This window comes from Pseudorca crassidens, chromosome 5 (assembly GCF_039906515.1).
Source record: "Pseudorca crassidens isolate mPseCra1 chromosome 5, mPseCra1.hap1, whole genome shotgun sequence".
Taxonomy (NCBI): domain Eukaryota; kingdom Metazoa; phylum Chordata; class Mammalia; order Artiodactyla; family Delphinidae; genus Pseudorca; species Pseudorca crassidens.
The window spans coordinates 78,327,448-78,343,183 of record NC_090300.1 but is presented as its reverse complement, the minus strand read 5'-3'; the positions used below and the strand labels follow the sequence as shown (position 1 = coordinate 78,343,183).

At 38.6% G+C, this 15,736-nt stretch overlaps 1 protein-coding gene across 11 annotated transcripts in view; it reads left to right on the top strand.

Moving 5' to 3' along the window:
* RUBCN (rubicon autophagy regulator) overlaps positions 1 to 15,736 on the top strand; it is a 66,224-nt gene that overhangs the window by 18,516 nt on the left and 31,972 nt on the right. For 6 of the 11 annotated variants that reach the window (XM_067738597.1, XM_067738593.1, XM_067738596.1 and 3 more), the window contains 2 exons: positions 2,009 to 2,061; positions 6,879 to 7,032. The exons of 1 other annotated variant lie outside the window; for it this stretch is intronic. In XM_067738597.1, the coding sequence (XP_067594698.1) occupies positions 2,009 to 2,061; positions 6,879 to 7,032 (207 nt within the window). The remainder of the gene's footprint in view (positions 1 to 2,008; positions 2,062 to 6,878; positions 7,033 to 15,736) is intronic. 4 more of the 11 variants (XM_067738598.1, XM_067738602.1, XM_067738600.1 and 1 more) reach the window with 1 other exon arrangement.

The following is a 15,736-nucleotide window of genomic DNA, read 5'->3' as shown; positions in this document are numbered from 1 at the left end:
AGCTAGGATTCAAATTCAGGTTGGCCTGACCGTGAAGCTTGTTCTCTTTCCACTGAATGACATTTTCTCTCTGCTTATTAAAATATAAAATACAAAAGAAATAGAGGGACTTCCCTGGTGGCGCAGAGGTTAAGACTCCACACTCCCAATGCTGGGGACCCGGGTTCGATCCCTGGTCAGGGAACTAGATCCCACATGCATGCCACAATTAGGAGTTCACACGCCACAACTAAGGAGCTGGCGAGCTGCAACTAAAGAGCCTGCCTGCCACAACTAAGACCTGGCACAACCAAATAAATAAATAAATAAATATTTTTTAAAAAAAGGAAATAGAAAAACCATGGTCCTTCTCCTTAAGGAAATCAACCACATACTGGTAAATAACAATGTTTTGGTTTTTTTTTTTTTTAAAGATTATTACTAAGAGGAATGGTGTATTGACAGCATGTGTTATGGAGTTTCTAACAAAAAAGTTGTTGCAGGTCAGATTATTTAGAACTTCTTGGGAGAAAATTGTACTAGAGCTGAACTTTAATCCCTGAATGGGACAAGAAGAGAATCATTCCAAGTGGAAAGGTCTCCATGGATACAGTCATGAGAGTAGGTATGAGGTTAGCATGTTTGCATGTGGTAGACAGAGAGAGAGAGAGAGACTGTATTCAAATTGAGGAGTACTGAGCAGGATGGAGAATTTTTGAACTCTGTACTAAGGAGTTTGCATATCACCAGTGGTAAGGTTTCTGACATAAGGGATTTTCCTACCTTTTGTTAAATCTACCCATTGTTGAAATTCAAGAAATTTAGTATCATTAAAATTTAGTATGATTGGTGAAGCATTTGTTGAATAGGTATAAAGTTACAAAGCCTGCCTTCTAGACGTTGAGATTCCTAGACATTGAGGTTCCCTCCTAGACTTTTGAGATTCTGCTGTCAACCGCTAAAGGGATGGAACTGCCAATGGTTAGGTTCTCCTAAGTGCCCCAGAACTGAGAGCTGAATAATAGAGTCAAGTATGTTTTTTCTATAAGCATATTGTTTATTTGAAAAGCGTCATAAATATACTACATACTCTACAAGTTAAAAACTGTATAACTAAAAACAGAAAATATGGAGCCAGGTAAGAAGAAAGCTAAACGCAAATTAAACGTGGTAGTTTCTTGCTACCTCAGTGTTACCAATAATTATTTCCCGGGACTTCCCTGGTGGCGTAGTGGTTAAAAATCTGCCTGCTAATGCAGGGGACATGGGTTCGATCCCTAGTCCAGGAAGATCCTACATGCCGTGAAGTAACTGGGCCTGTGCGCCACAACTACTGAGCCTGCACTCTAAAGCCCATGAGCCACAACTACTGAGCCCGCATGCCACAACTACTGAAGGCTGTGTGCCTAGAACCCGTGCTCTGCGACAAGAGAAGCCACCGCAATGAGAAGCACCCACACTGCAAGGAAGAGTAGCCCCTGCTCGCCACAACTGGAGAAAGCCCGTGCAGAGCAATGAAGACCCAACACAAACAAAAATAAATAAATAAATTTATTTAAGAAAATTATTTCCCTAATTAGGTTTTTCCCTACTTTAGGAATGAACCCATTACTTCTTTCCAGGAAGTGCTTTCTGGCATTAAAAGTCCTAGGTGCTTGCCTGACCACAATCTTTCAGCATAAGATGCCTTTGATACTTGAGTATTTAAAAAATCCTTTATGGTATTTTCCAGCTTCTGGTTCACTAACTCTGTTCATATTATTGACCTTTCTTTAATTGCTAGCCTCAAGGAAGGTCGAAATAGTTCCTCTCTTCTCTACATTCCCCTTATATAACCAAAAGTAACCACTATTAACATATTACTATTTCTCTCAGTATATTTATGTTAAGATCATAAATATAATTTTACATTCTGTTTTTTATACTTTTACATACTTTCATTAGCTTTGGAAATTGTTCCTAATCAAAAATTCTATTGGTTTCATGATATTCCACATATGGGTATCACATACCTCTCCTCACATTTCAGGGATCAAATCATTACCTGACTTGGAACAACCTGACCTTCAACTCTGGTCTCAGGTAGATGCAGATAACTGGCATACTGTAGATGGGATATGCTAATAAGTTGAAGCTGTTTCCTTTTATTACTAAAAAGAGTCTTGGGGGTGGAAGATATGCCAATATATATTTCTTGCATTGAATCTCATTTTACAATTGCACAGTATTTACTATTTATTTACTATTGATTTCACTTATTTTTAGTTATTAGTTTTATATTAGTTATATGGTATAACACTTCTTTAAAAAATAACATTTGCTTATAACTTTACTGTTTTAACCTGAGTGTTACTTCTAATTGTGATTTGGCAAGCTTAAGACTGAGTTGGCATTTAGGGAAACTTTTTCCTTGGGTATGCTTATTTGAGTTGCTTAAGCAATGCCTGTTCCTCTTCAAAGAATGTAGTCAAAACCCTCCCAAAAGAAAATTGGCAGGACTTTATTCTGAGATTGGCTTTGCTGTTTGTTGATAAATATGATTCAAGTAGAGATGGATTATGCTGTCCCTTGCCACTCAAGCCTAGTTCTTCCTTGACATAGGGTAATATGCTTAGAAAGACTTGCTTTTAATTTATGGTGATTAAAGAAGAGCACTCTGTATACTTGCAGAAGTGGCCATACAAAGGGCTGCTTTGAGCCTAATATAGTCCTTGCCTGTGCCCAGATGAAGATTACATGTGAATGCAAGATGATACAATCCAGATAATTATTACCAAACAGGTTTAGCCTAGGAAAGACTGACCTCACTTGCTAACAATCTGGGTAAAGAATGAGGAGGGTTATTTTATTTCTCATGGTGATCTATTTATTTGCATCTAAGATTCAGGTATGATTGGATTAATCCAACCATTGTGTATGGGCTTCAGTTGAACTTAGTATTTCAGCTCTCTGAAAATGATAACAGTATCATTAGGGTAAAGGATCCTAAAAAGTAAAGACACTAAACAAACTAGCTATGTAAATCAAAAAATTTTTAGGACTTCCCTGGTGGCACAGTGGTTAAGACTCCACCTGCCAGTGCAGGGGACACGGGTTCAAGCCCTGGTCCGGGAAGATCCCACGTGCCGTGGAGCAACTAAGCCTGTGTGTCACAACTACTGAGCCTGTGCTCTAGAGCCCGCGAGCCACAACTACTGAGTCTGCGTGCCACAACTACTGAAGCTCGTGCGCCTAGAGCCTGTGCTCTGCAACAAGAGAAGCCACTGCGATGAGAAGCCCGTGCACCGCAATGTAGAGTAGCCCCTGCTCACCGCAGCTAGGGAAAAGCCCACGCGCAGCAACGAATACCCAACGCAGCCAAAAATAAATAAATTAATTAATTAATTTAAAAAAACTTTTTTAAGTTTACTTTTCATCTATATGAGCATATACCAAATATAGACGGTTTGGTGCATCTTAGAGTAAGAGCCACCTTCTTTTGTAGCTGTGGTATCTCAAGGGCACTTCATTTTGGGGAAGAAAATTTCTTTAGTTTGTACAGAAGTTGTTAATAGATCTGAATGCTCAAGGTTTCTAGGGTTTCAATGCTCTTTGTAAAATTTTGGAATCAAAGCCCTAGGATGATAGGGTACTTGGTGTCTACTTTCAGGATTTATTATGATGTTCTTTGTGTCTTTTTTTTTTTTTTTTTTTTTGCGGTACGTGGGCCTCTCACTGTTGTGGCCTCTCCTGTTGTGGAGCACAGGCTCTGGACGTGCAGGCTCAGCGGCCATGGCTCACGGGCCCAGCCGCTCCACGGCATGCAGGATCCTCCTGGATCGGGGCACAAACCCATGTCCCCTGCATCAGCAGGTGGACTCCCAACCACTGCGCCACCAGGGAAGCCCTATTATGATGTTCTTTGACAGTTAACCTTGTAAGATCAATACAGAATGAATCAGAACACAGATATGCAGAGTCACTTGAGGAACCAGACTGGCTCTCAGGCCTGCACCACTTGATTGTAACCTGTTGGAATGTAAAACTGTATCAGTCAGAACAGGCCAGATGCTTCCTGAGGAAGCATAGGAGATGGAGAATCCCTGAAGCAAAAGCTGGCAGTCAGTTGGCCTCTGTGATGGCAGTTTCACAGTACAACAATAAATGGCCTTTTAATGACCACCTCAGTCCTGTGTACCTCTTAGTTATCTTGAAATATCTCCCAGGACTGGGTTAGAAATAGAACAGGGGAATGGCCAACAGGTATATGAAAAAGTGCTTCACGTGACCAATCATGAGGGAAGTGCAAATCAAAACCCCAATGAGATATCATCTCACACCTGTTAGAAGGGCTAGCATCAAAAAGACAAGAGGCGGGCTTCCCTGGTGGCGCAGTGGTTGAGAGTCCGCCTGCCGATGCAGGGGACACGGGTTCGTGCCCCGGTCCAGGAAGATCCCACATGCCGCGGAGCGGCTGGGCCCGTGAGCCATGGCAGCTGGGCCTGCGCGTCCGGAGCCTGTGCTGCACAGCGGGAGAGGCTGCAGTGGTGAGAGGCCTGCGTACCGCAAAAAAAAAAAAAAAGACAAAAGGCAACAAGTGTTGGCGAGGGTGTGGAGAAAAAGGGACTCTTGGTGGTATTGTAAATTGGGGCAGCCATTATAGAAAACGGTATAGAGATTTCCTCAGGATACTAAAAATAGAATTACCGTATGATCCAGCAATTCTCCTTCTGGATATATATCCAAGGGAAACAAAATCACTCTCTTGAAAAGATATCTGCACCCCCATGTTCATTGCAGCATTATTTAAAATAGCCAAGACATGGAAACAACCTAAGTGTCCATTGACACATGAATGGATAAAGAAAATGTCACACACACACACACACACACACACACACACACACACACACGAATATTATTTAGCCATAAAGAAGGAAATCTTGCCATTTGTAGCAACATGGATGGACCTTGAGGGCATTATGCTAAGTGAAATAAATCAGATAGAGAAAGACAAATACTGTATTATCTCACATATGTAGAATCCAAAACACCCAAACTCATAGAAATAGAGAACAGATTGATGATTACCAGAGGCAGGGGATGAGGGGTTGGGGGAGATGGGTGAAGGTGGTCCAAAGGTACAAACTTATAAGTCACTTTGGGGGTGTAATGTACAGCATGGTGATTATAGTTAACAGTACTGTATTGTATATTTGAAAGTTGCCAAGAGAGTAGATCTTAAAAGTTCTCATCACAAGGAACAAAATTTATAACTGTGTGAGGTGATAGATGTTAACTAAACTTACTCTGGTAATCATTTCACAATGTATACATATATCAAATCATTATGTTGTATGCCTTAAACTAATATAATATTATATGTCAATTATTTCTCAATAAAACTGGGGGGAAAAAAGAAATAGACTCAAATGTTTAATGATGTAAGGTTAAAAAAGCCTGGTGTCTCCCAGTTTGAATAAATTCTTGGTCTCAAAGCCTTCAGAGGAGAAAACCAGAGTGAGATCCATTTGGCTTTCCCCTTTTAGATAATACTCCTGTACCAGACCTAGCTTCATTCATTTTATTTTATTTGTCTGCCTTTACTCTCTTCATCCACTTTTTAAAAGTGGCTCAGAAAGTGTACAAAATGTATGAGAGTTACAAAGGATTCCAGTTCAGAGCCTTCCTACCCTAATAGGTATTTAAATGATATTAAAATAGTTATAGTGAAAGTTCCTTGAAGAAATTATAACCATTCCCAGGACTGTCCTTGAAGAGGAAAGAGTAGTATTCTAATAAGAAATGAAAGAGCTAGATAAAGTGTACAACGTAACAATTGGGGGCCCAAGAGAAGGAGTTTGACACCTCATCTCCTCATGTTTTCCTTATCCAGTTTGATTCTGTGTATCCAGTTCTTTTCACTCAATTGCAGCTGGTTTTGAATTTTTATTGTGTTGGAAGCTGTGTTGAGAAAATGCTGGTAATTGGAGAGGAACCTTGACAATCATCTAGGGCAATAATTTTCAAACTTTTACACTAAAGTACTTCACATGGTCCAAGGGAATAAGCCAATAGTTGATTGATTTGGGGACATGTCCTAAGTGGCTCAGTGCAAGCTTAAAACATTTTGCCTCAATTTTAGGTTAAAAAATTAAGGGGGAAAATCATGGGCAATTTGTATTCTTATCCATAATATTTGTGTACAGATATATGTACTTAGTACTGGAAATATAGTTAATAAAAAGTTGTTTTTGGCTTTTTTTTTTTGACAAAAGGTTTCTGGTTTTCAGCAAATGCCCTTATCTCTTTATATATTGCCCATGTAATGTCATTGTCCAGAAACGGATCTTAATGGGTCACACTCCTAGAAACAGGGTTATAGGCTACTTACATGAGGATGGAATGATAGTAGATGAAGATCACAAAGCACAATATGCCATGTAAATATGAGGGCTTTATATATATATATATATATATATATGTTTGTTTGTTTATTTATTTTGGCTGCACCGTCTCTTTGTTGCAGCATGTGGAATCTTTAGTTGCGGCATGTGGACTTCTTAGTTGCAGCATGCAGACTCTTAGTTGCGGCATGTGGGCTTTTTCGTTGTGGCATGCAAACTCTTAGTTGCAACATGCATGCAGGGATCAAACCCAGGCCCCCTGCATTGGGAGCGCAGAGTCTTACCCACTGGACCACCAGGGAAGTCCCAATATGAGGGTTTTAAAACAAAATCTTAGTGTTCTTTACAACTTCGGTCTTCTCAGAATTGGGTCTTATACTCAAGTAAAAAATTAATAGGGGAGAGAATGTTAGGATGTGGGGCAGGAGGCTTCTTGTCTTAGACTTTCTTTGACGTGGTCAGGATCAGGTACAACAAAGTAACTAACCATTGGTATAATTGATGCCCTTGCAGGAGGGAGCACTGGCAGTTGCTGGGTAATTTGAAGACTACTGTGGAGGGTTTAGTATCAGCTAACAGCCCCAATGTCTGGTCCAAGTATGGTGGCCTGGAGCGGCTTTGCAGGGACATGCAGAGCATCCTCTATCATGGGCTCATCCATGACCAGGTATGTAGATCCCTTCTTTTCTTTTTGTGCCAGATTGGCTGAATCACTTGTTGGAAAGAAATAGTTGCATTAAGTTGTTGGCAGGGAGGAGATGAAGGCAACTAGTCTCTGAGCCCTTGAGAGCAAGACTATAATACATGATAACAAGGAGGAGGATAAGGACAATGATGATGAATCATTGAGATATTCCTCTTAAGAGTATCCTAGGACGCATCTGAGAAATATTTACAGGATATTGTCATTTTTAGACTATCCTGTGAGCATCACTTTGTTGATAACTTGTAGATGCTTGTGAGTGATAGTTTTAGTTATAGCTTACGTTTTCTTCTATGTAAACTTTATTGATGTTGTTTCTTTTCCTAAGTATCCTCAAACACTCTAATAAGCTTTGAGTATTAAAAATGAGTGAAATCTACTAACACTTGATGGTTTCTGCTTTAATTCTCAATGGCAGTTACTCCATTTGCAATGTTTTAAATAAGGTTTGGTTCTGGATAAAATTGTCAAGTGGGTCATTGGATCTGATCCTCCTACTTTTTAAAAATCAAACCTCTCAACTATGTGCATAATTTGTGTTCCCAAACACTCATGCTGTTCCCATGTAAGGCCTTAGTATTCTTTCCTGAAACTCTTTTTTTCTAAGCCAGGCTTGTCTTTCTTTTTTAATCAGAATTTATTCTCAACTAGCAGTCACACTGGAAAAAATTAATTGGTATTAAGATATTCATAGTTGATAGGATTTAATGTGGTACCTTCCCTTCTAAAAATATGTAGATATCACCTCTGAACAAACTCTTTAAACCAGTGTTCTTGTTGAGTTTTTTCAGAATTCAATGGAAAGTTGGCTTAGGTTAGATTTTCTTTATTCAGAGTAAGTTCTAAAAATGAGGCCCTCTTTCTAAAGAATTTTGAAGATATGGGGGAAATTTTTATCCTTTAAAGAGCTGAATCTTAATGGTCATCATTATTAAAACCTCATTCCAGGAATTTGGAGGCAACATTGTATAGTAGACTGACAGAAGTCTTTGGAATCAGACAGAACCTGGATTGAAATTGCTCAGGTCCTTGGGGGAAAAAATGACATAGTAGTAATAATTATGGATTTTTGAGTCAGACTGCTCTTATTTTATCTCAGCTTCACCACTCTGTGGTATTGGGTAAGTTACATAACTGTTAGTGCTTCTGTTTCCTCATTTGTAAAATGAGGTGGTAACACTGGTATGTACTTCATAGGATTGTTGTGAGAATTAAATGAGATAATACCTGAAAAAGCTTTAGAAAGTGTAGTAAGTTGTCTGTCAGTCTTAACTATTAGGTGATATTAACTTTTTTGAGCCTTTTCTCATCATTATAAATGTTGATAACATTATTTATATCATAATGTTTGATGGAAAGGTTAAATGAAATGGCATACAAATTTGCCTAGCACAGTTCGTGGTACATAGGAAATAATTAATAAATGTTCCCCTCATTTTTTTTTAAGCTTCAAGTTACATGTTGTCCTATGAAAAAAATATGACCATTGGAATTTACAAAACAAATAATTTAACCCACTGCAATCTGGTTTCTGCCCTTACCACTGTTGTTCTTGCTACTGAAGTTTAAGTAAGTCCATGTTACCAAATCCAGTGAACATTTCTCCTTTGAGCACTGTCTTGTGTTCTTCACTGTTGAACATCATCAGACCTTGCTTCGTACTGCATTATTCCAATGTTATGGAGACCTTCTCCTACCTCTGTGATCACTCTTTCTTAGTTTATGTCCATGGAATCTCTTCCTCTCGGATTTTAGTTTTTAATACAGTCCAGTCCTATGTCCTTATCTCTTATTACATTGTACATTTTCTGAAACAGTCTCCTTCACTTGCGTTGTTTTAACTTCACCTATACACTACCTACCCCCAGCTCAGACATCTCTGCTGAACTTCAGATCCACAAGACTAGCTGTCTGGCTATCTGCTATACATTATCATCTGGCTGGCTGTCCTATAGGCCAAGTACAACATGACCCAAAACAAACGTACTTTCTCTCATAAGGTTACCCTTCCTCCTGATATTTTTAATACTGATCTGTGGCATTGCCAGCTACTCAGTCTCCCAAGCCGATTGGGAACCACGCCAACATGTTTTACAAAAACCCAATACAAGTTTCCCAGACTGATGACCAAGATAGCTACCAGATTAGAGGCACTGTCATTTAGTGGTTAAAGTACTTTCATCTTGATAGCAAAAAAGTTCTTTTCTTGGCTCTATTACTCATCTTACATTGTCATCTGGAGTAATCATTTTACTATATTTGAAGACAGTTTTACCATCTGTGCCAGAAACAGAATATGTGTCATGATGAAATAGTAAAGTCAGTGGAATTCCCAAGTGGAAGATGCTTGGTAAATGCAACACAATATTATTAGTAAGTTATAAGATCTGTGAAGGTACCTGGTCAGCAGAATGAAAACTGTTAAAGGGTACGGTCACCTACAAAACAGCAGTAGTGTTAGTAAGAGCAAGCAGAGCAAACCAGACAAATCTGTCATACACACACACATTTAGCAACTACAGGCTCTAGTGGGAAGAATTAAAGACCAAAGATCCATACCAACTTCACTGCTGCTCAGTTCTGCCTTGTAAAGTCCTAAAAATTAAAGTCTGTACTAAGGACTTGTTTTTCCTTTTCATTTCCTCCCTAAAGATTAAGGCTTTCAAAGGTTTCTGGCTGCTGTGTCATCAGGAAGCTATTCTGGGTGTTGTGCTCTTGGAGGGGGGAAGGGATACAATGATTCATGCTGGCCATGTCTCTTCCGTGCTTTCCTAAGGATGTGTTATGGAATGTGAAGTGTATTTTTTTAAATCACTCAGGGCCTTAGGAAACTCTAACATCGTGACCATATTCTTAGAGGGATCTCGTTTTCCTTGACATCCTGCATCTGGGCTACCTTTTAGTCTTTCCATAACGCAAGGTATATTTGATAACCCCTTCTCTGCTGCTTAGAAACATGGAGACGCTTAATCCCTGAGATTTCTCAGCTGACTAGAAGTGCAAAGTTTCCCCCCACCTTTTCCAGCACTACGAAGAAACCTGTACTTTGCAGTACAGATGGCCCAATTTAAAAAATAGCAATAATAACAAAAAAAAACCTCTGGGTATGTATATATATATATATATATATTTTTTTTTTTTTTTTTTTTTTTTGGCCACGCCGTGTGGCATGCAGGATCTTAGTTCCCCGACGAGGGATCAAGCCGGTGCCCCCTGCATTGGGAGCATGGAGTTCTAACCACTGGACCGCCAGGAAAGTCCCTGTGTATTTCTTTTCTGAATATATAAGTAATATACATGTTTTTATTTGCTGAACATTTGGGAAATACCAAAAAGAGTTTAGAAGAAAGTAAGTTATTACCCATAATCTCAACATCAAGTAATAACAATCACTCTTTAACATTTTGGTAGATTCTCTTATATTTTTCTATGCATGTCCATGCTTTTTAAAATATTAAGATTATACTGTATCCATTACTCTGTAACTTGCTTTAAAATATTTAATTAAAATAGACAATACAGGGAATTCCCTGGCCGTCCAGTGGTTACGACTCCACGCTTTCACTGCTGAGGACCCGGGTTCAATCCCTGGTCTGGGAACTAGGATCCCACAAGCCACACTGCGTGGCCAAAAAAAAAAAAAAGAGAAAATAGACAATACATTTATATGGTTAAAAAAACAAAATGTATAAAACCACATGCAGTAAATATCTTGTTTCCTTCCAATCCCATTGGTAACACTGTATTCTAGTTTCCTTCCAGAGAATTTTTATGCTTATTAGAGCAAATATGAATAATTTTCTTTGCTACACCTTTTGATTTTTCATACCAATAAAAGCATACTATAAACACTACTCTACACCTTGCGTTTTTCACTTGATGGGATTGTAATTCATCCCAATCCATTACATAAAGAGGTTCTTCATTCTTTTTCGCAGCTGTCATTTTATAATATTCCATTCTATGTATGTACCATAATTTATTTAATCAGTCTCCTGGTAATAAACAGTTAGATTCCTTCCAAGCATTTGCTCTTAGTAACAATGTTACAGTGAATAACCTTGAGTATAGGTCATTTTGCCCTTTACCATAGGATACTCCTAGAGGTAGAATTCTTAGGCTAAAGGGTATATGCATTTCAGTTTTGATAGCTATGGCGAAATTGCCCTCCAGAAAGTTATGTCTGTTTACGCCCTCAGCAGCATTGTATAAGAGGATCTGATTCTTCATACCCTTGACAATATAGGGTGTTATTAAACTTTAAACTGTCGCCAACATAATAGGTGAAAAGTTACATTTCTTTTACTCTGAAAGATGTTTATAAGAGCCATTGAAGTATTTTTCTGGGACTTCCCTGGTGGCGCAGTGGTTAAGAATCCGCCTGCCAATGCAGGGGACACGGATTCGAACCCTGGTCCGGGAAGATCCCACATACCGCAGAGCACCTAAGCCCATGTGCCACAACTACTGAGCCTGCGCTCTAGAGCCAGTGAGCCACAACTACTGAACCCACGTGCCACAACTAGTAAGTCCACATGCCACAACTACTGAAGCCCGTACGCCTAGAGCCTGTGCTCTGCAAGAGAAGCCACCGCAGTGAGAAGCCCGCACACTGCATTGAAGAGTGGCCCCTGCTCGCTGCAACTAGAGAAAGCCCATGTGCAACAATGAAGACCCAACACAGCCAAAAATAAATTAATTTTTTTAAAAAAAGTATTTTTCTGTGAACTTTTCCCTGTATTAACCCCATTTCCTTAGATTGTCAATCTTTTCCTACAGATTTGTAGAATCTCTTTATTTATTAAGGGAATTAGTTATTTGTCTGTAATGTGTATTGCAAATATTTTTTCCTAGCTTGTCTTTTGACATTTCTTTTTTTTGTTGTTTTCTTTGAATTTTTGTATTTTATTTTATTTGTTTTTTTATACAGCAGGTTCTTATTAGGTATCCATTTTATACATATTAGTGTATATATGTCAATCCCAATCTCCCAATTCATCCCACCAGGACCACCCCCCCCCCGCCCCGCCACTTTCCCCACTTGGTGTTCATACATTTGTTATGGTGGCTTTTACTATACAGAAATATCGGATTTTTAGTGAGTCAAATTAATCGTTTCTCTTAGGGCTTCTGGGCTCTGTTTGATGCTCTGAAGGGGCTTTCCCACTATACGATTATTAAAAATGTTTCTCCATGGTTTCTTCTATTACTTTTATGGGTTAATGTTTTACATTTAAACCATTCTATCTGTAATTTATTTTGAATATACTTAATTTCCTTGGCACATGGATCTATTTCTGGATTTCTGTTATGGTCTGTTTTCTATTTGTGTGCTATCACCACTCAGTTTTAATTATTGTAGCTTTTCATTATGGTAGGAGTAGTCCCTCACTCATATAGCATCTTTTGTTGTTGATTTTTTCCCCAACATTCACCTATTTATCATTTTATTTTCTTGTTAACTACCATATCATTTTTTGATAAGGACAGGAAAAGCCTTACACATGACCTGGATCATTAGCTGATTGATTGAGGGAAATTAAACATTGTGAAAATACATCACTCAAACATTTTATTTTAATTTAAAACATCCTAAATTTACATTTAATTAACAGTCTTTGGGTATAGGGTCAAACCTCTTCTGTGAGAATGAATCCACTGATGGAGTTCCATATCATCTTTCTTGTATAAATTATACCCATAATACATCATACAGGACTTCCAGCTTCCATTTCTTTATGTTGGACTAGCAATTTAAAGATCCTATAATATGAATATAAAACGTTCTACATTTTTAGGCTTTCTCCCCCCAACTTTGAAATTGTCTTGTCCCTACTTAATTGACATCAAGTTTTTATTCAGGTTTTTGTGTGTACATAAGTAAATTGCTGGATCATGTGGTAAGAGAATCTTTAGTTTGAAAGAAACTGCCAAACTGGTTTCCAAAGTGGCCATACTATTTTGCATTGCCACTAGCAATGAATGAGAGTTCCTGTTGCTCCACATTCTCACCAGCATTTGATATAGGCATTGTTCTGGATTTGGGCCATTCCTTTTTTTTTTTCCTCCCCTTTGGGCCAATTTAATAGATGTGTATTGTGTTGTTTTAATTTGCATTTCCCTGATGACATATGATGTGGTGCCTTTTTTCACATGCTTACTTGTCATCTGTATATCTTCTTTGGTGAATTGTCTGTTAAGGTCCATTTTTTTTTTTTTTTTTTTTTTTTTTTGCGGTACGCGGGCCTCTCACTGTTGTGGCCTGTCCCATTGCGGAGCACAGGCTCCGGACGCGCAGGCTCAGTGGCCATGGCTCACGGGCCCAGCCGCTCCGCGGCATGTGAGATCTTCCCGGACCGGGGCACGAACCCGTGTCCCCTGCATCGGCAGGTGGACTCTCAACCACTGCGCCACCAGGGAAGCCCAAGGCCCATTTTTTTAATTGGATTGCTTGTTTTCTTATTGCTAACTTTTAAGAGTCCTTTGTATATTTTGGATAACAATCCTTTATCAGTTTTGTCTTCTGCAAATATTTTCTCCCTGTCTGTGGCTTATCTTCTCATTCTCTTGACACTGTTTGTCAGAAAGCAGAAGTTTTAAATTTTAGTGAAGTCCAGCTTACCAGTTCTTTCTTTCATGGATCGTGCCTTTGGTCTTGTATCTAAAAAGTCACCACCATACCCAATATAGGTTTTCTCCTATGTTATCTTCTTGGAGGGTTATAGTTTTCCATTTTACATTTAGATCTGTGATTCATTTTGAGTTAATTTTTGTGATGGGTATAAGTGATGTCCAGTGTTTCAGCACCATTTGTTGAAAAGACTATCTTTGCTCCATTGTATTGCCTTTTGCTCCTTTGTCAAAGATATTTACATTGGTCTATTTTGGGGCTCTCTAGTCTGTTTCACTGATCTTTCTGTCTGTTCTTTTGCCAATACCACACTGTCTTGATTATTGTAGCTTTATAGTAAGTCTTGAAGTCAGATAGTATCAGTCCTTTTTGAAGAAAAACATTGTTCTTCTCCTTCAGTATTGATTGGCTATTCTGGGTCTTTTCCCTCTCCGTATAAACTTTAGAATAGTTTGTAGATATCTACAAAATAACTTGCTAGGATTTTGAATCAGATTGCATTGAATCTATACATAAAGTTGGGAAGAACTGACATCTTGACAATATTGAGTCTTCATATCTATGAACATGGGTTATCTCTGTAACTTAGTTCTTTAATAGCTTTCAGCAAAGTTTTATAGTTTTCATCATAGAGATCTTGTATATATTTTGTTAGATTTATACCTAAGTATTTCAATTTGGGCAGTACTAATGTGTATGGTATTATTGTGTTTTTAATTTCAAATTCCACTTGTTTATTGCTGGTATATAGGAAAGCAGTTGACTTTTATATATTAACCATATATCCTGTGACCTTGCTATAATAACACTTACTAGTTCCAGGAATTTTTTTGTTGTTGATTCTTTCGAACTTTCGAATTTTGTGCATAGGCAACCATGTCATGTGTGAACAAAGACAGTTTTATTTCTTCCTTCCCAATCTGTATTCCTTTTATTTCCCTTTTTTTTTTTTTTTGTCTTATTGCATTACTGGCAAGGTATTTCCTGACTTCAGGGACAAAGCATTGATGGAACCAATCCAGAAAAAGGGTTCTTGTTGTACGACCAAAAGACTGGCAGCTGGTGTTTTATCTTTTCGCTTCAAGGCTTGAGGGTTAGCAGCTTCATAGATAAGGGCAATTCTGATCATAAACCCAACTACATTTACACAAAACAGTGGAGTAAGCCTGTCCCTTCCTTCTTAAATCCTGGTGCTTGCTTCCCTTCCTTACTAGTAAATGTCCTTTGTGGCATTTTTTTCCCAGAATAGGGCACTTTCATCTGCATTAAAAACCTGTTCAAGCGAGAGAGAGGCATGGACATATATACACTACCAAACGTAAGGTAGATAGCTAGTGGGAAGCAGCCGCATAGCACAGGGAGATCAGCTCGGTGGTTTGTGACCACCTAGAGGGGTAGGATAGGGAGGGTGGGAGGGAAGGAGACACAAGAGGGAAGAGATATGGGAACATATGTATATATATATAACTGATTCACTTTGTTATAAAGCAGAAACTAACACACCATTGTAAAGCAGTTATACTCCAATAAAGATGTTAAAACAAACAAACAAACAAAAAAAAACCTGTTCAGGCAGATATCCTTTCTCCTCAGTTATTTTCTTAATGGTGTCTGTGAATTTGTCTGCTGCCTCTTGGTCAGCAGAAGCTGCTTCTCCAAACCTCTTTCTGAAATTTTCAAACCATCCTTTTCAGGCATTGAATTCCCTAGCTTTAGATCCTCCACCTTCTTTTTGCTTTCAGTTGTCACATAATGACTTTGCTTTTTCTTGAATCATATTAGAGTCCATAGGTATGCCTTCCCTATAGCAATCCTGTACCCACATAAAAGCTGAATTTTTCAATATGAGATTAAAAGGTATTTCTCAAAAAGTACAAGGTTTTTGTGCCTGCTGGAGTAGCTGCAGGCACAGCTTCACGAATTTCCTTTTCTTTTTTTACCATGGTCCTTACACTGGATTCACTTATCTTGAAATGGTGGGTAACTGCAGCTGCAGGCCTCAATCTACGGTGCATATCAAGCAGTTCAGCTTTTTCT